The sequence below is a fragment of the Mytilus trossulus genome, chromosome 8 (assembly GCF_036588685.1).
Source record: "Mytilus trossulus isolate FHL-02 chromosome 8, PNRI_Mtr1.1.1.hap1, whole genome shotgun sequence".
Lineage (NCBI taxonomy): Eukaryota > Metazoa > Mollusca > Bivalvia > Mytilida > Mytilidae > Mytilus > Mytilus trossulus.
This window is the reverse complement of record NC_086380.1, coordinates 44,211,592-44,231,423: the sequence shown is the minus strand read 5'-3', so window position 1 is coordinate 44,231,423 and position 19,832 is coordinate 44,211,592. Positions and strand designations below refer to the sequence as shown.

The 19,832-nt window shown below is 32.8% G+C and overlaps 1 protein-coding gene across 1 annotated transcript; it reads right to left on the bottom strand.

The window, feature by feature from the left end:
* Nucleotides 1-16,232: 16,232 nt before the first annotated feature.
* On the bottom strand, nt 16,233-18,734 carry LOC134681931 (uncharacterized). The gene is made up of 3 exons (XM_063541557.1): nt 17,928-18,734; nt 17,153-17,281; nt 16,233-16,641 (listed from the first exon to the last, which is right to left on the bottom strand). The coding sequence occupies exons 1-3, from the start codon at nt 18,586-18,588 to the stop codon at nt 16,247-16,249; spliced, it is 1,185 nt and encodes a 394-aa protein (XP_063397627.1). The 5' UTR covers nt 18,589-18,734; the 3' UTR covers nt 16,233-16,246.
* Nucleotides 18,735-19,832: the final 1,098 nt, after the last annotated feature.

The window sequence follows — 19,832 nt, the reverse complement described above, 5'->3', positions numbered from 1 at the left end:
TACCAAAATAAATGAGAAAAAAAATGTGTCAATTACGTTTCTATACTAGTTTATCGTTGCATTTTAAAAACTCATCTTTAATGTTTCATTTGCAAATTCAAAAAAAGGAAATCATAAAAACTGCCAAAATCAAACGCTTCCATGCAATGAAACATTAATAAAAGACAACTGCTATAATTTTTGATTTTGGTGTTTGTCATTGCCGAAAAAAATGGTCGGTTTATCAAATTTTAATGCTCACCAAACCTCACACTTGTATGACACTGGCTAAAAGATCCGTAATGTTGACAACGTTATTGAAATGAGCAACCAAATCACCTAAGCTGACATAACAAGTAAATGTTACAAAAAATGAGATCCAGCAATCAAAACTGTGTAAACAAACACCACAGACATACAACACAACTGACTAAAACATTTGACAAACATATCAATAAATCTTAAAAAGACGCAGATAATGGATGGAAGTTTATTCGTTATTCGATATTCAAATTTAGTTGAAAATCATTAAAAAGTATATTATTTAATAATATTAAAAGCATAATTTTCAAAGTTGAAAGGAGTGAAAAGATACGTAGGTAATCGTTTTCTTAAACTCTCGTTGTCCTCGAATATAAACTCTGATCAATGCTTATGTAAGTTGCATATTTGTCTTTATGTAATACAGATTTTTATCAATAAAACGACATCAAAACTGTAATTTTATATCTAATATTTCTTTAAAAAAAAAACGATCACACTAGAAAATTTTGAAATATAAATGGAAATATATATCGAAAGCCCCTAAAAAAGAAATATATAGCGAAATTCTACATGAGACCGCTTAAATCACGATGAGACCCCCCCCCCCCCCCCCCTGTTCTTTTAATGACCATAAATTCGACGAATTTATAGACTGTATATATAAAGATTGTTTTAAAAGGATTTCGCAGAATAATGTCATTTTCGATATCTACGGAGGGCTTAGATTGTCACTTTTTAGCTAGAAATTGTCAAAATTTCGGGACTAAGGGCACAGGGCAATGGTGAGAGCCCCCTGATCTCTTAATCTGTCTAATATTAAGCAGACAGTTGGTTAATAGGTAGCTACAAACGTGACTTAAAGGAATTTGCGTACACTTCCTGCCTTATATGTTTACGAAGGGCCCAAAGTGCCAGTTGGATATTCAAAATATATAGCGAAAATCTATCTGAGACCGCTTAAGTGACGGTGAAACCCCCCTTGCCGAATTCATAGACTATGAATATATATGAATATTTTATAAAAAGGATTTGCCAGAATAATGTCATCTACGATATCTACGGAGGGCTTAGATTGTCGATCTTCAGCTAAAATTTATCAAAATTTCAATACAAAGGGCACAGGGCAATGGTGAGAGCCCCTGAATTCTTCCTGTCTTCCATGTTTACGGAGGGCTTAAAGTGCCAGTTGGATATTCAAAAATCTACTTGAGACCGCTTAAGTGACGGTGAATTCACCCTGTTCTTTCAATGACCATAAAATTCGACGAATTTATAGACTATTGAAGACCTGTTGGTGACCTTCTGGGTTGTTGTCTCTTTGACACATTCCCCACTTCTATTCTCAATTTTATGTATATATAAAGATTTCATCAAAAGGATTCGCCAGAATAATGTCATCATCGATATCTACGGAGGGCTTAGATTGTCACTTTTTAGCTAAAATTTATCAAAATTTCAGGACAAAGGTTACAGGGCAATTATGAGAGCCCCTGATGTCTCAATCTGTCTAATATTAAGCAGACAATTAGTTAAAAGGTAGATAAAAACGTGACTAAAAGCAATTCGGGTACACTTCCTGTCTTTTATTATTACGGAGGGCCCAAAGTGCCATTGAATATTCAAAGTATATAGCGAAAACCTACCTGAGACCGCTTATATGACGGTAAGACCAACCGGGTTCTTTCAATGAACATAAAATTCCACGAATTCATACACTATGTATATATAAAGATTGAATCAAAAGCATTTCCCAGAAAAAATGTCATCTTCGATATCTACAGAGGGCTTATATCGTCACTTTTTAGCTAAAATTTATCAAAATTTTAGGACAAAGGGCACAGGGCAATGATGAGAGCCCCTGGTGTCTCAATCTGCCTAATATTAAGCAGACAATGAATTTATATTTATATTTTTTAATGTTTCTAGAGTTATAAGTTTTCATTTTTATTTTAAGAATTATCATATATAAAAGTACATATTTGAAGTCGTTTTATTGATAAAAATCTATATTACATAAAGACAAATATGCAGCTAAGAAAAGGGTTTATATTCGAGCACAACGAGAATTTATGACAGCGCTTGAAGAGGTCATTAAACGATTTCCTACGTATGATATCAGTCCTCTTAACTATGAAAATCATGCTTTTAATGTTATCAAGTATTTAACTTGTTTATTATTTTCAACTAAAGTTTGAACATTGAACCGACTGCTAGCAGCCGGATGGATATTGAATATTGAATTTCGAATAATGAACCGGCTGCTAACTTCACATACAAATAAAGGAGAAGTTAGTAAAAATTTGACAATTACGTCATAAAAAAAAGATGAAACTTCTTGAAAGGGGTGAAGTTGAGTAAATATAAATAGAAAGGTTAACAAAATTGAGGCAACACCGTAAAAACACTTTTTAAATCCCACTTACACCCAGTAAGCCTTAGTCACAAAGTCAACAACCCCAAATGCGGAATCCCTAAATATAATGGCTTGTGATATGTCATACGATCAAAACAAATATAATAGCACGAAGCAAAACCAGTGGAAACTAAAAAGAAAAGGCGACACACAGCTTCAGCACATATGATATATTACTGAAGACCATCTTGTATTATCACTGAAGAATGCACTTAATCGATGTGTTTTAAAACAAAACGATGGCTAATTAATGCTTTTGTTCAGACACCGATGACGTATTACAAAGTCTGGGCAGTGGCTTCACACTCTTGAATATCGTATGACTTGAGAAATACTCCATACTTGGGATAATTTAGTATATTGCTGCTAATGTGACATGACTATATTAACCAAAGGAAACAACTGTCATGTTCTGACTTGGTTCAGGCAAACATACGCTACTACTTTGCTATTCGTATTTTTCTGTATAAACGAAAAGATATTTTGCGTCATTAATTGTTACACAATATCATTTTTTTTCGATTGAATTTTGATTTTGATTTCTCTGATGTAAATTTCTACACACTAATCATGGCCATTGACTCTTTGCTTTCATCCTGTTCTTTACGGAACTGCAATATGATTTGATGCATCATAAGTATTTATTGGAAGCAGAATGTACATTCTCAATTTTAGTTCTGTTAATAATAATGTGTTTTCGTTGCCATTTGCCACGTATTGGGTAGAACTCAACATGCCGTGGGCTTCCTTGCTATAAAATTTCAGTGTTCTATAGGAAAATGTATGCTTTTAATTATCAAATCAACAAATTAACACCAATAGTTCAAAAGACTGAGCCAAAAGAAGTTTGTAAAGGAATAACAAAAAATACATTGATAGAAGAAATAGTTATCAAAGGTACCAGAATTATAATTAGAATTAGAAAACAATTCCTTACAAACAAGTTTTTATAATTTTCGACCACTATGATAATGTCGGCAGTAAATTTGATACAAACATATTTATATTTATCTAAAACTAAGATGCATGACATATCTTCGATTTTGCTTGAGAAAAAAATACATGTAAAAAAAAGTCTTGCATGTACTATATTTAAATGTTGGACGACTTTTGGTTAAGTTTGTTTTATACACATATTATGAAATAATGCTTTACAATTATCGTTAAATGCTGGTTAGAGGTTATTCCAGTGAAAATATCAATAAACAATTGCACAAAAAACTCCTATTTTTCTATTTGAATATGTGCCCTTGTTGTTAATTCGTTTATGATTTAAATAGTACGTTCATTTAAATTAAGATAACGCTGCTAAGATGAATACATCGAACCATAAGAATATCACAACAAAGGCGTCAAAAGTAGACAACGTTCCGCTTATTGTGAAGAATGATTCAGTAAAGATAAAAAGACTTTTTAAAACCGAATGGTGATTTGTTTCGATTGTTTTGAAAACTATCGATGTCCATGGTGTATTTAGAAACAACGATTTATGGAGAAAACTACCTCGTTTCAAAAGAGGTCGAAGATGTTGAATTGTTAAATTAAATCAAATGATTTTCGATTTGTAGCTATACACCAATATTTGTGACATATAATTATGTTCGATAAACACAATACTATTTACATGTTTAATTGAAATATTTCAACAGGGTTAATCACTTAAAGAAATTGTAACAATTGAAAAACATAAATAATAAAAAAAAAAAAAAAAAAAAGTATTTATTATACTTCATGTCAAAATGTAAGATTTTGATTGGCTAATACGAGGGTGTCATTTTACTCTATTACCCTTCATGGAGACGCTTGCTCAAGTGTGCGCTTTATTAAATACGACTTCAACCTATGACAATTACTCTATCACCCTTCACAGAGACGCTTGATCAAATGTGCGCTTTATTAAATACGACTCTATCCTATGGCAAATACTCTTTTACCCTTCACGGAGACGTTTGATCAAATGTGCGTTTATTAAATATGGATGGTTATGTATACGATGTCATAGTTTATTACTTTAAGTTTTAAATTTAATCGACAGTAAACAGAACATTCAGTATAATAAATTAAATAACACATAGCTGAGAGGGTGATAGAGCAGATTGGAACCCCCCGAAAAGGCATTGTCAACCTTGGCTTCGCGGCGGTTGACAATGTTTTCTCGGGGTACCAGTCTGCTCTATCACCCTCTCAGCTATGTGTTATTTATATAGTATTACATGTATTAGACGTTACGTGAGTAATACACTCATTTTTAGATAGAGCCCAATTAGGCATAAATAAACAAATAATCAACTCATGATATTTAAGCCTAAATTATTTGGTACGTAAACACACTTTTCGTTTACATAAGACTCATCATGCTAGAATCAATGAAATTAAGAATGGAAATGGAAAATATGTCAAAGAGGCAACAACCCGACCAAAGATCAAATAACAGCCAAATACCACCAATGGGCCTTCAACGCAGCAAGAAAATCCAGCATTCGGAGATGGGACTCAGCTGACCCCTAGATAAAATGTGAACTAGTTCAGAAATAAAATTCAAACTAAACTCAAAACATATAAATGAACTAAAATAATCATAAAACATACAAAACTAAAAAAAGGCCAAAGTATATTTGTAGATGTTCATTGATAGCATCATGCTCTAACTGTGAAAAACTATATACACAGGAAAGCTTCATTGTTGAGACTGTGTATTGGAGATAAGTGTCAAGTACTTTAGTAATACAATGTTTTTGCTGACAAAATACTTAATTTTGGATTTTTTTGGGGGGTTAACTTAACAATAATCTTACTATTTCAGATGAAACTTTACAGTCATATATTTACTTTGTTAGTTTTATATTGCGAACAAGTCCTGATATCATGCAAGCCTGGTATCAAACAAGGTCAATTATTGATGAATTACAAAGTAAATGGAAAGAATACAACCTTCTATGATGGATGTTCTACAAATCGTAAATGCAAATGTTTAGACATATCGGAAGGAATATTAGCCGACTGTTCCGCATTAAATTTAATAAAATCTCCATTTTTTCACGAAGGAGTTGTGTCAGTTAATTTGAGTTTGAATTTGCTAACATATCTTCCAGACGATGGATATTTACCGGTAACGCTGAAATATTTGGACTTAGCAAAAAATAAGATTTCAAAATTAAAAAATGCCAAACTGGTTCCGTTTTCTACTTCACACAATATCATCCGTTTGAATTTAACGAGCAATTTATTGTCATTAGATGATGAAACGTATCACCCTGGTGTGTTTCAATATCTGAAATATTTGAAATATTTAGATATATCAAACAATTCAAACGAATATAAAAGCTATTATTGTCCAGACCAAGTATTTCAGGATCTTTCTTCACTTCAAAGTTTAATGATCGATGGAGTTAAAAATATAACGTTTGGCAAGGGATTTTCTTTTCTAAAAAATCTCACTTCCCTGAAAATAACGGGAATCGCTGCAAAAGGTATCGTAAGCAGAGAATACTTTGACAACTTTCCCAATCTGGAACATCTCGATATATCAGCTACAACAGAATGGCGCAGAATTGATCAATTTGCTCTTACTGTTTTTGAAAAGGGTACACTACAAAAGCTAACTAAATTGCAGTATTTTGATATATCATATCATCGAAGACTTCACATGTGTGGGTTTCGAAATGTGACGAATGATCTTCCATATACTTCAATTCGCATACTAAAAGCAAGTTATCTTGAATGTGAAAGATCAGTAAGTACCGTGTTATTTGTCGATGATATCAAACCTTTGAATTCTACAAAGCTTGAGGTATTATTTCTCGATGGAAATAATCTGGAAGAAACTGATATCCTTTTACCACGGCATCTCCCGCAGTCTCTGCGCTATTTCAGCGCTAGAGATAATAGATGGGTTGTTTCTAGATATGCTTATTTTGACATTGCTAGATTGACTGGTATAAAAGCTGTTGATTTGAGTTTTCAAAATAAACATCAGATGTCGCAGTCAAAACATTCCTGGTATTGTACTGAATATTTTCATGAAACTTCACACTGTATATGTGATAGACTTCCTATTCGGGAAACTGAAAATATGTTTAACTGGAATCAAAATGAAGAAATGTCATATTTTACAAACATAAACAAAAACAGACATTTGGTAACAGCGTGCATTCCATACGATCCTACAAAATTCCAACTTGCAATAATTCCTCCAAATACAGAAAAAATCATTATGGAAAGTGCAAAAATAGGAGACAGTATACCATCAATGTATTTTAGTACATCAACAGTGAAGCATATATCATTGCGAAACAACCAGCTTTACTCTTTCACTGGCCCAATATGCAATTTGACACAGCTACAATATCTTGATTTGTCAAACAACCGAGCTGTTGATATATCAAGCTATATTTTTGGTTCTCTAGTAAACCTCCAATACCTAGGAATCGACAACAACCTTTTGGGGTATTCCAACATTTTCCAGGATTACAGTTCTGTTTTTATTTTTGAAAATCAAATAAATTTGAAGTTTCTTAACATGTCGTCGAATCGAATATCGATTTTATTTCAGAATTTTCTGTTCAAGGCATTTAAACTGCAAACTCTTCTATTAGACCACAATTTACTGACGGATTGGAATATCTCTATAAATCATATGAAAGACCTCAACTTTATTGATATAAGAAGGAATCAAATATTATATCTATCTACTGAGGGAATGAATTTACTTGAAAAGACCTTTAATTTGAATATCACAATAGATATGTCCAACAACCCATTTGAGTGTTCATGCGATTCAATGATTTTCTTGAAATGGCTTGCGATGCATAGACACTATTTCAAAGGCTTTGGTAATTATTCATGTATTTATTTGCGTAAATCAATCAATATATTTGAAGCAAACTTGAATTTAAAAAAGAATTGTTATTCATATGTTGGACTAATTGTTTTAGTGACTATCGGAATTATTGTCTTTCTGGGAAGTATTTGTTCTATGATTATTTACCGATACCGATGGAAATTGCGATACTGGTATTACATTTTAAAAGGAGAATATGGTATAGATCACGATAAGACTGATGACAATTTTCAATTCGACGCTTTCGTATCTTATGCTGAACATGACAGGTGGTTTCCGAAAGATTACATGATAGACTTTCTCGAGAAGCAGAAAGGATTGCGTTTGTGCATTCACCACAGAGACTTTATCGCAGGAAGTGCCGTTGCTGAAAATATAACGAATGCTATTCACAACAGTCGGAAATTTGTTTGCATTCTCACAAATAATTTCCTCGAATCCAAATGGTGTATGTATGAATTTAATATAGCGCTTGAGGATATTGTGGTGTCAAGACAAGGAAGAAATAGCATAATTATAGTTCAACTATTGAGAACAGATATAAGAAATATTCCACGCGAAATGAGGTATATAATGAACGATGACACGTACCTGGATTATCCTGAGGACGAAGAAGATAGGATTATGTTTTGGGAAAGTTTCGAGAGAGATTTGAGATACTAGTTCTAAACAGAAATTTTTAGGGGAAACGAATCCGAATCATTGTCTGTAGTATCGTTTAAGATTCCTTAAACTAGTATCATAGTATCATACTAAGTCCCTTACGAGAGGGATTGTGTTTGATTTTTATAGGATATAGACGTAATTTTTCAATCACTTTATTTGAGGTCTGGTGCTGGCATGCCAGTAACTGCTAGAAGTCATTTGTTAATTTATGTACTATTGTAATTTGGCTTAGTTTCTTTTGTACCTATTCTGACATCGTATTCGGACTTCTTTTTAATAGAGTTTTACTGTGTGTATAGCTGTGTGGTTGGGTTTTCTTTACATTGGCTAGAGATTTAGGTTGATGATGAGATCTCACTTTACATGTTTTACCCTGTTAGTTTTGTTTATCCTTCGGCTTTTTTCTGCTATATGGTCGAGTTGTTGTCCCTTTGAAACATTCCCAATTTCTATTCTCAAATTAATTATCCCGTTTCAATAGATTAAAATAAACTAAAGACACTAGTAAATAAGTGACTTTATAATAAATTATTTTACACTATAGTTTAAACACTTTCAAAACTGACTGATATTTATCTAAACAACCCAATTTTATTGATATTGAAAGGCCTTTAAATGTTCATTATATTTTCGTCAATAATAATCAAAACAATATATACAGCATTCCGAAAACCCCGTAAAAAAATCTATAATAATGTAGACATTTTTGTTTAATTATATTTACGTGACACTTCAATGGTATCATAAATATACATTTTACATATCAATCCTGGTATTTGCGATAAGTTTGTTTTACACCTAGTTGAAATGCTTTACAAAAAAGATATAGATCAATGCAATGAAAAGAGAAGAAATGCCTAACATACAACTTACAAGAAAGAGGTTTAGCTAGCTATTAAACTTGATTTACTTTATCATTTCCGTGCCTTTTATAGCTGACTATACGGTATGGACTTTGCTCATTGTTGAAGGCCTTACAATGACATATAGTTGTAAATTACGTGTCATTTTGGTCTATAAGTGTGGAGAGTTGTCGCATTGGCAATCATACCCATCTTCTTTTTTTATAATTAATCCATCATTTTCCACATAAAAAGGGGTCTGCAAAGTAAGTCTAAAAAAATATGACGTGAAGTGGTTTACACATACGTAAACGGAGGTTCTTCAATACCGCAAGGTCAACTTTGAAACAATTCGCATATTTCAGATCTTTTGTAACTAGCCCATTCGTCAAAACTCATATACAGTCGGAAACCAGGTTGAAATAGAACAAAAGAATCGAAGCTCTTTATTAGAGAAGGCGATAAATGTTTACTGTTTTGTTTACTATAGTGACAACATTTTTAAAAATTAATAGAAACAAACAAAATTGCAATTTTCTTCTCAATCACGAGGTGTTTTATTTGAAAACACCATTTTCATAGGTTTTCAATTTATCTATTAAATAGTTAAGCAGAACAATAAGTTATCAGGTCGACGACATGGGTATCTTTCAAGTTGGACGAAGAAAATGCATAATCTCCGATTCTTTTGAAAAAATTACCACGGAGGGAAAATATATAAATCTATTAGTTCAGTAATTTTCGTGTCTGCCCTTCCATTATGTGACTGAAGAAAAAATTCAAAAAATGGGTAACAATTGTACCGAAAAGAGAGAAGGTGTGTTCGAATAGCTATTTTTTTTACTGAAAGTACTTGACGACAGTCTTTCAAGTTGGATGATGAAAATGCATATCTTCGAAAAATTCTATTTTTGTGTGTATGGTAACTTATGTTTATAGTCTTCATACACTAAACAAATCTAGTCTGCCCTTCCACAAAATATTTAATTAGAATTTTTTTAAATGTTTATGAATTTTGGAAAATTCCACCTGACAACCAATTAGACACTAGTTTTATGTTGAATCAATGCAGACATGATTATTAACTGATGCTCATTAGCTAGTTGATACATTTGTCTTTTAAAATACAACTGACATATATAAGGATCGTAATGGTGCAATGTGGATAAATTTATCGGTTTCCAAGAGCAAAATTGGTAGCTCGTCATCCCTACAATGGCTTCAATTTCTACGATTGTGAAAATGAACTGGCGTTATGGGGAGATAATTTTGACGAAGTAGAATTCTGACTGTATAAGCGAAACAAAATCATAGATCTACATCTTCTTGTATATCCTTCATCAGGAACACCCATGGTTTAAACTGTGGAAAAGGCAATTTAACATAATGCTGCAAAGCCGTGTTTGCTTTTTACTTACATGTTCGTGTTAAATTGCCAAAAATTATATTTGAGTTTTATTAAAATGAATAATTATAATTATTCCGCATGTTTGATTTACGTTTGAATAAAATATAATTGGACTCGTTGTGTTTTGTGCTGTTTCCGTTGACGACTTGGATTAATAAGTCATTGTCACCTACTAGCCCAGTTCGTCATAATACAGAAGCCAGGTATATAATTTTACAACTAGTACTACCTAAATAATTGAGTCCCTCTTCATGATCGACTATTTCATTCGTAAGATGGGACCTCCGTAGAGCAGAGGAATGCAATGACTGAATTATTCGGTTTAAACTTTCAAGGGTTTTTCTTGTTTTTCCTATCAACGTTTTGCTCCCAGACCTATGTTTAACAACTGAAGAGAGTTGTTATTGAATCTCCAGTTGTCAACACTAATCTTCATGTTAATCATTGTCACTGCAAGAATGCTATGATACGGCATTTCGTATTATTGTATTATTGTTTTGCTTTTACTTGAGTGTTATGGTAAACTATTACATTAGATAGTATTAAGGACATCTTATTCAAGCTTTGATCAATAATTAAAGAGGGATATCGAAGAGGATGGTAAAAGAGGATTTCTTAACGTTCATTTGCAAAACAAAGGCATATTTTGGACGAGAAAAGTTAATGATATATAAATATTTACTCTACTGTGTTGAACCACGCACTAAGTTGGAATTTAAATGTGCCATCACTAAACTTGTCAATGCAACGTACGTGCTTAACATAGAAGCAGCAAATACCAATTTTGAAGTATGTGTTTTTACTTGGCCCGGGTTCGCACCCATGACCTTCCGTACTCCAGGCAAACACGTTACCATGCCACCGCTAAAATGCCGGTCGGAAGAATTTAAGCTCTTTTAAAGAACTCTGCCATATCCTACTCAGTGCTACATTGACTGTCTTTCGTTAATATATATTTTTATTTAGAAACTTTTGTATCGATCACTGGTCATTAGATTTGTCTATCAGACGTATTAAAAATTCTAGACGATATTATTGAGAACTACAAAATGTAAGCATATTGCTATGAGTTACAATTTATGACAAAAATCAGCAAAGACCCATCGAAACAACATCTCGTAAACAAATTTAATAATACTTTTAGATATTTGGATGATATTTTGGCTTTAAATAATGACGACGTCAGTATGTATACTAAAGAAATTTATCCTGTTGAACTTACTTTAAATAAAGCTAATACTAACAATGACCACTGCCCTTTCCTCTATCTTGATATCTATAACACTAACGGAAAGCTTAATACTAAAATTTATGATAAAAGAGATGATTTTTCATTTCCTAATGTTAATTATCCATTTTTAGATGGTGACGTTCCCTTGTCACCATCTTTAATACGGTGTTTAAATATCTCAACATGTACGATTCGCTCGTGTATGTAACAATGTTTTAGATTTTAACGAGATAAATCTATGTATTACTGAAAAGTTATAACACCAGGGTTTTCGATATCCCAAACTAGTCAAAACATTTACTAAATTTTATCATCGGTATATATAAGGACATAATTCAAAAATATAGCTCAACATGCAGACTTCTTATACGTTCAGGTATTTCACATTTAATTTTTTATGGAAATATTCTTTATAAAGCACAAAAATGTCAGTATTCACCTCATAAACTAACAAAACCTTTAAATAGACTTATCAAGAAGGGAATATAGTTACGATACTGTTTTCAGGTCATTAAAGATTGCTTATTTTGGCGTTAATATTGATTCACTTATAGGGTCTTTGCATCGGAATTAAAAACACATTTATTCAAAAACCAGTTCTTGGCATGACACGGGTTATGTTCTTCTCATATATATTATGATGGTATGATACTAAACCCCTAACGGGAAGAATTGTGCCTGATATTCATATGATGAAATCATAATCTTCCAGTCAGTTTAACTGAAGTCTGGAGCTGGCATGTCAGTTAACTGCTAGTAGTCTGTTGTTATTTATGTATTTTTGTCATTTTGTTTATTTTCTTTGGTTACATGTTCTGACATCAGACTCGGACTTCTCTTGAATTGAATTGTAAATGTGCGTATTGTTATGCATTTACTTTTCTACATTGGCTAGAGGTATAGGGGGGGGATTGAGATCTCATAAATATGTTTAACCCCGCCGCATTTTTGCGCCTGTCCCAAGTCAGGAGCCTCTGGCCTTTGTTAGTCTTGTATTTTTTAATTTTAGTTTCTTGTGTACAATTTGGTTATCACTGAACTAATATATATTTGTTTAGGGGCCAGCTGAAGGACACCTCCGGGTGCGGGAATTTCTCGCTACATTGAAGACCTGATGGTGACTTTCTGCTGTTGTTTTTTATATGGTCGGGTTGTTGTCTCTTTGACACATTCCCCATTTCCATTCTCAATTTTATAATGTAAAAAAACATTGTCTCTTGAAGACCAAGCAATTTGACCTCTAAATTAGATGAGGAACATCTTGTTTATACACCCAAAACCTTTTGAAAATCAAATATGACTATAACTCATTCCAAAGAGAGGATTTTGGCATACATGTATAAGCATTAGAAAAATGGAGCACTGAGTCTTTTATGTAAAATAAGATGCCAATTCTTGAAGCAATTATTCAAAAAATCTGTCAAATAGATATCTGGAAGGATAGAACTTGAAAGATTAATGTTATTTAAGGATTTCTTAGTATACTGGGCGTTGATTTAAAAAAAAATATCATTTGAAACATATTATAAGTTCACTGCATTTATGTGTCAAATAATCTGTTACAGTAGTTATTCCAGTGAATAATAAATACCGTTAATTGATAAATGAGTTTTGTCATTCTAAATATAATATAATTATCATATCAAATTCAATATCTGTATTTAGTTAACCTTTTCATGTTTTTAAATTTTTGTTTTTGACATTCGACATCAAAGGAAGATAGTCCGGCGCCACTGCAGATTTGGATTGTGATTTTATCATCCATTTTTTCATAAATTTCTTAATTAAAGCAATAGTAGTATAGCACTGTTCAAAGGTCATAAATCGTTCGAGAAAAAAAGGGCTATCAGCTGTCAATGAATCTTAAGCTTTTTTGACGAAATTGGAGTCCTTGTTGGTGTGTGTATATGTGTGCATTGCTTTTAGTTTTAATGATTTGGATAATATATATTAAATTTATATAATATTTTGTCTTAAATAATCCTGAAGAGACATCAATTGTCAGAATACGCATATTGTGCTGTAAACTTTTTTTCAATAATTGTTCTATATAAAGTTAAAACTTTTTTTAAAATTACAAATATTTATATTAAGCCACGAAATTACAAAAGGGGGAGACTAATTGCGATATACACAGCTGTGAATCATAAGAAAATAATCTGGCAATGTTTTTTTTCGTCTCCATCTTTTGTGTAATTGTTTGCACTTACTTCGTGAAACCCGTTAAACCGACGGCAACATAACTGTTACATATTTCTTATGTACGATCTTGCTAACTGCCCCAGAGCACTTGAGATCCCTCGTTGTGTTGGGCTTTGTGGCGCTCGGTATTTATTTTTCTGTTTTGTTCTGTTTTTTTTTTTTTTTTGTCTTTTGGTCGTTTTAGTTTTTGCAATGATATTATCAGTTTATCGTCTTCCGAGTTTAAATATCACGTTAAGACAGTTCTCTTCTCTTTTAAATAGTCTACACCAAGTAAGGATAACCATTACAGATTCCATAGAAGTACTTATAACTGAAATAGTATATCTTCTACAGGTTTTGCCCAGCACACAAACAAACTTACTGTTTAACCCGTAATTAAAGGACAATAACTTTTATAGTAAGATAACTGACAAGATCATCTACATGTTGGCTGACATATTTGCTGATCTTGTCTTTATGAACACTTTTTCATTGCAACGTTTCTATCTATCTGTGTTTTCAAGATTAAAATATTAGCAGAATAGATTTTTTTTTATAAAAATCATCATATAAAGGAGATTTGTGTAGCTCATATAAGGAACGAAAGACGATTTTTTGCATTTCATCTGTTGGTAGACCTTGTCTTACTGGTCAGTATTTTTCTTTTTAATTTTTTATCTTAGAAAATACGGAAGTAAAATGTTAAAAATCAACTATTATTCCAATGAGGAACCGACTTATGATCTCAGATATTTATATTGACTCATCTGTCTTGCTGATCTCTTTTTTTAATGTTTCTATTATTTTCTATCTATTATAGTTATAACAATTTTGTAATACTTAAGTAGACTCGCTAACATGAACTTCACGAATAAATTGCTGATATTGACACACTCAGGAATTATTTGTGAAGAGGAAAGATTGATACTGATATGGCAGCGGAAAAGAGGTATACTATAGTAAGCAAAATTACAGCTTCGGTGAAACTCAGTCGGTTGTTTCTATATACTGTTTTAAGAACTTATTTGTTATTTCGTCGTCTCTTGTTTTTGATTTGGTCATTGCGGTGTCAATTTCGTATAGATTTATTAGTTTTGATTGTTTACGTGGTATTCCGTCCCTGGTTTTACAGAAAATACGAATAAAACCCAAGAAGAAATACAAAATCGAAATATAAATATATGATCTTGTTTGGTTTCTTGCATCGGCAATACAAAACGTGCTAGCTATAATTGTAAAGTCTTGTGGTTTACTCAAACTATGCCAAGAAACATAAATGACCAACACTATTACATTTGCAAAGTGCTCTCGTACCTAAACTTAAAAAAATATAGAAGATATGATAGAAAGATGATTTGTTTAAACGTACTCGTGAGAGTTAAGAAAAACCAAGATAAATATTTTTTTCTTTTTTCCACATATTCTTTCAAGATAACAAGTATTTGGCTCGTCAATCAAGTCTAAAAATTACGCCTAGCAAACGGTTGCCTTAACATTGTGAGAAAGCAATTGTCTATGAATTAGTATGACAAAAATATCACATCACAGCAACTTTCAAACTTAAGCCAAGAAAACAGTCGGTGCTACAGGATGTGAAAAGTAGCATGTAACGATAAGGATGTCGATGAGAGCGGACGTGAAATTTTTGCAGAGAGAATCCATCAACATCATCCAAATTAGTTTTTCTAAATTGTTTTCTTGGATGCATTTTATCATCCATAGATTATATACTTTAATTTTCGGTCATTATTTTCTTGTTAAGGAAACATCTGCAGATATTTTCAGGTTTGTTTGAGACGTGTGCTCTCCCCATTTGGGATCCATTAGTGGTTTCCTATGGAAACTATCAGACCTATCTATTGAAGTCTGAGAGTTCTTGCTGTTCTCTTAATGGATAAGTAGTTTCTTTCCGAGATCCTTTTCAGTAGGATTTTCGGCTTTCCTCTACGGTCTACCATTGCTACATCGAGCATTTGGCAGTGTCGGTTTTGATATGTCGTTTGTTCTAACCGATTACTCGTTATTACCTTTGAGTATTTTGCCACGGCATTTGTGGTGCATCCGGGGTGACCTTATTCCATTTTATGTATATAGTTTTGCACTTTTATATACTTTGAGGACTGAGCGAATCAGGTGAGTGTGTGAGTTTAGTATGTTTTATTTGATTGCATTGTATTATGTTTGGGGAAGGTTAACTTTCTGGTAATGTGACCCTTCGCGGCCTGGTTGGGGAATTGGGTAGGCAAATGCTCACATTAATCTGTACCGATACAGTCTCAAAATGTCCTCCTTAATACGCCATAACTCATGGTGGTGCTCTTATTGAAAGGAGGTTCATACGGAGTCAAGTAACGACCAAATGATCAGTTGTTTGCCCTTGCCCGGCAAATCTAAAATAAAACACATAAGAAGTAACATTTTATTTCAATTTGAAAATTGTAACACAGGAATGAGGATTTCCATAAACGTACATCTGGTTTGCAGCCTTGATGACGATAGTATCTCCGGCCTCCAGATGTGCAGCTAGTACAGAGGTTCCGGTAGCGTAATGACTTCTGGCGCCAAATGCGTCACTTCCTTTTATGTAGACATGCGTGAGTTGATTTTCATTTTTAAGAACGTAGAACGATGCAAACTGGGAATAAGACATAAGGTAGACGGAAACAAAATATAATCCCGGAAACTCACAGGTGTAAAGTCCACTACTTGAAAACGTACTCAAGCTAGAAATTCCTGCTGAACTAATAGTATGTGGGAAGTGAATTACGTCTCCTTGTGAGTAACTGCCATTAGCTGCACACGAACTTAATGCAACTGAAAAAAATACGCATATTTAGAAAACAAGTTTCTAGAAATGTTTAAAAATTATATGTTATATTGTTTGTCTATTCATTATATATCATAATTATATTTAAACACATTAAGGGCATACGATACAGTTTTGATCCTGTATTTAGAGAGAGAGACTGGCCAGAATAAAGTGTTGTATTAATTCACAGTGTTGCTATATTGGGAGAGTAAGCAGTCAGATTTTGATTTAAATGTGTTTTTATGTATTATCATATTTTAAAAAAATTCTTAAATGCTTTTGTTTTGTTTTCAGTGTGTACAATTTACATTACTTTAACTAAACGATACTTAAATTTTCAAATCGAGCGAGTCAAGATAGTGTATTATATTAATTATTTCCTTTATTTTTGGTTTCCCACCGAGCAAAGGCTTTATAGCCAAACAAAGTGGTGAAACGTACCCGTATTTTTGTTGTTTTCGCTTTATTTGCCCGGATGCAGGGCCAAACTTTTCTGCAATTATGATCACAACAAACCTGTATGATTTAAATCTGCAATCTCGTCTTCAATATGATCTGTAGTCTCGTTTTGAAGTTTGGTGAGGTTCTCTACTCTTGATTCAATACCTGGTATTGTAGATTTTATGATGTTATGGTTATCTTGGACTAAAAAATAAACAGGTACTAAAAAAAGTTTCTTCAATAGATTTTACACACCTCTTGAGATTTTATATGAGTCATAAATTTTTCATGATACTATGTGCAATACATATATGAATATTTCATTACGAAGTTTGAAATAAATTGTGAATGTCTAATGATCATTTGAATTCTCATTCCAAACTTTCAAATGAAATTGGTTTCGAGCTTTCTTAGTGAAGATTTAGTAACTTAAACTGTGTGTGCTCTTAATGAGACTGAGACTGTTTTAATTATCTAACAAGGTTTAAACCAGAGCCTTAACATGGATAAAAATTGATGTATTTGAATGGACGGAATAAGTTGACGGACACACAGACTACAATATACAACAAAATCCTCAAAGGACTTGATAAGAACTCATTACAAGCCAATTGTTCACAGAGGAATTGCAGAATTAAAAACTACATATAAACTTACTATCTGAAATGTTTTCACTGACACCGACATTGTATTTTGTTTTCTTGTTAAAATATCATCAATTCAAACTCTTAAACTTAACAATTAGAGCAATTTAATCTTGGTAGATTTATATCAATATTTGCATATGTCGAAAAGTTGCCTTGAAACTCAAACGACCACTGTGAGTTAAGTTTACTCAATCAATACATACCTGTAAGGTTTAATTTCTTAATCTGATCTTCAAACTCATGGTACGTTGAGTTTTGAAATAATTGATGGTCATTGCAACTCGTATTCAGCTCATTTATACGTGTGAAAGCCGTTTTTATCTGATCCTGTAAATTTGTCACATCAATCCTACTTGTTTTGATATGTTCTACTAAAGGTGCAATTTTTGACGCTACTACGGTAACCTCGTTCTGAAGATGTCCGACGGTAACCAAGTTCATCGTACTGTCTGAATGTTTCAAAACGACCAAGTCGTCGTTTACTTTTTTAGTTACATTTTCGTAAGCACTAAGGTCAGATCGAAGCTGCCTATTTTCTGCACGTATATCATGAATTTCTTCTTTAAGTGTCATCAAAATCTGTTTAAAAACGGCGGATTCACTTCTTAGGTTCTGCATCTCTTGGTCGCGTTTAATATCCATCCGCTTTGTAATCTGTATTTCGTTTTTCAAGATGGCAAATTCATTTTCAAGATTGAGTAAATATCTTTCCAGATGAATCCTTGTTCTATTTTCTTCGGAAATAATATCCGTTATCGAAAAATCATGCGTACGCTTTAACTTGATTGAATGCGTTGACATATCACCGTTTAAAAATGAAAAACATGCTAACATTAACAATGCTATAACAGTTCTTGAAGTCATAACGTATAAATGTTCGTACAAAAATCAAATCCTTATAGAATTTAGTTTCACTTGTGGTTTAACTTATAGAATCAATTCTTATCACAACAAGGAAACTGCAGCAAATTCACAAGAAGCACTTCTTTTGATTGGTCTAGTTTTTAATCTTTCGTGACATGTTCCAGGTATGCCAAACTGAATTATTCACACTTCCTATATATACGACACTTTATCTAATTTTTGTATCTGGTGTATTCGCCTGCAGAAAGGTCACTGTGGTTAATATACTTCGTAAGATTGAGACCTCTAATTCTCTATTCTTCAAACTTTTGTGTGATTGTGTGCTGTTTTGTGTTTGAGTTTGCATAATTATTAATAAGATTATTCGGTCCTACTAAAAAGCGCCCGGGAGCGCCCGAGAGCGCCCGGGAAAAGAAAAAGCGCCCGGGGAAAGGAAAAAGCGCCGGGAAAGATCCGTTTGCGCCAAAAATGCGTCCTTTTGCGCCACAACTTTTTTTCTCCAAGGCTACGTTTGCGCCACCTGTTTTAAAAATTACATGGTATCATTTGCGCCAAAAATAAAATATACGATTGCGCCAATTTAAAGAAAAATGACTTCTATTTTCTTGTCTTTTGACATATCCCGTATTAAATCTTCAGCAAAGCAATCACCTACTTCATCTGGGTTCAGAAAAGCTAATAAAAAATATGGTGTAACATCTTGCTAACATCACTGCCAACTTTTTTATACTCTTTTGCTAGCCCAAGATTTTGTATTTTCCGACCCCATGTCGGGCCACGGTGAAAACGACATGCCTCAACTGATAATAATTCCTGGGGAAAACTCTTAAACGACAACGTGCATTCTCTCCTCAAAATTTACATGCATAGATGTAAAATTCATTTGACGATTAAATCTTTCACAACATTCCTTAGGCAAAGAAACACTTTTCTATAACAGTCTCCTGATTTGGAAGACAAAAGGCAATATTAAAGTGGAAATTAATGTCCATTCCTGAATCCATGTATTGTATACAATTGCTGAAAGTCACCTTCCACCAACAACAGAAAAAAATATTTAATGAATAAAAATTTATAAGACAAAAATTATACTAAATATATATAAGTACGATCAATATGTGTTTAGGTAAATTGGCGCAAATGAGTTCCGAAAACTGGCGCAATTGATACATTTGAGAGAAAAAATATTGGCGCAAATGATACCCCTGAAAAACAGTAATTGGCGCAAAAGGAGTGCTGCCAAA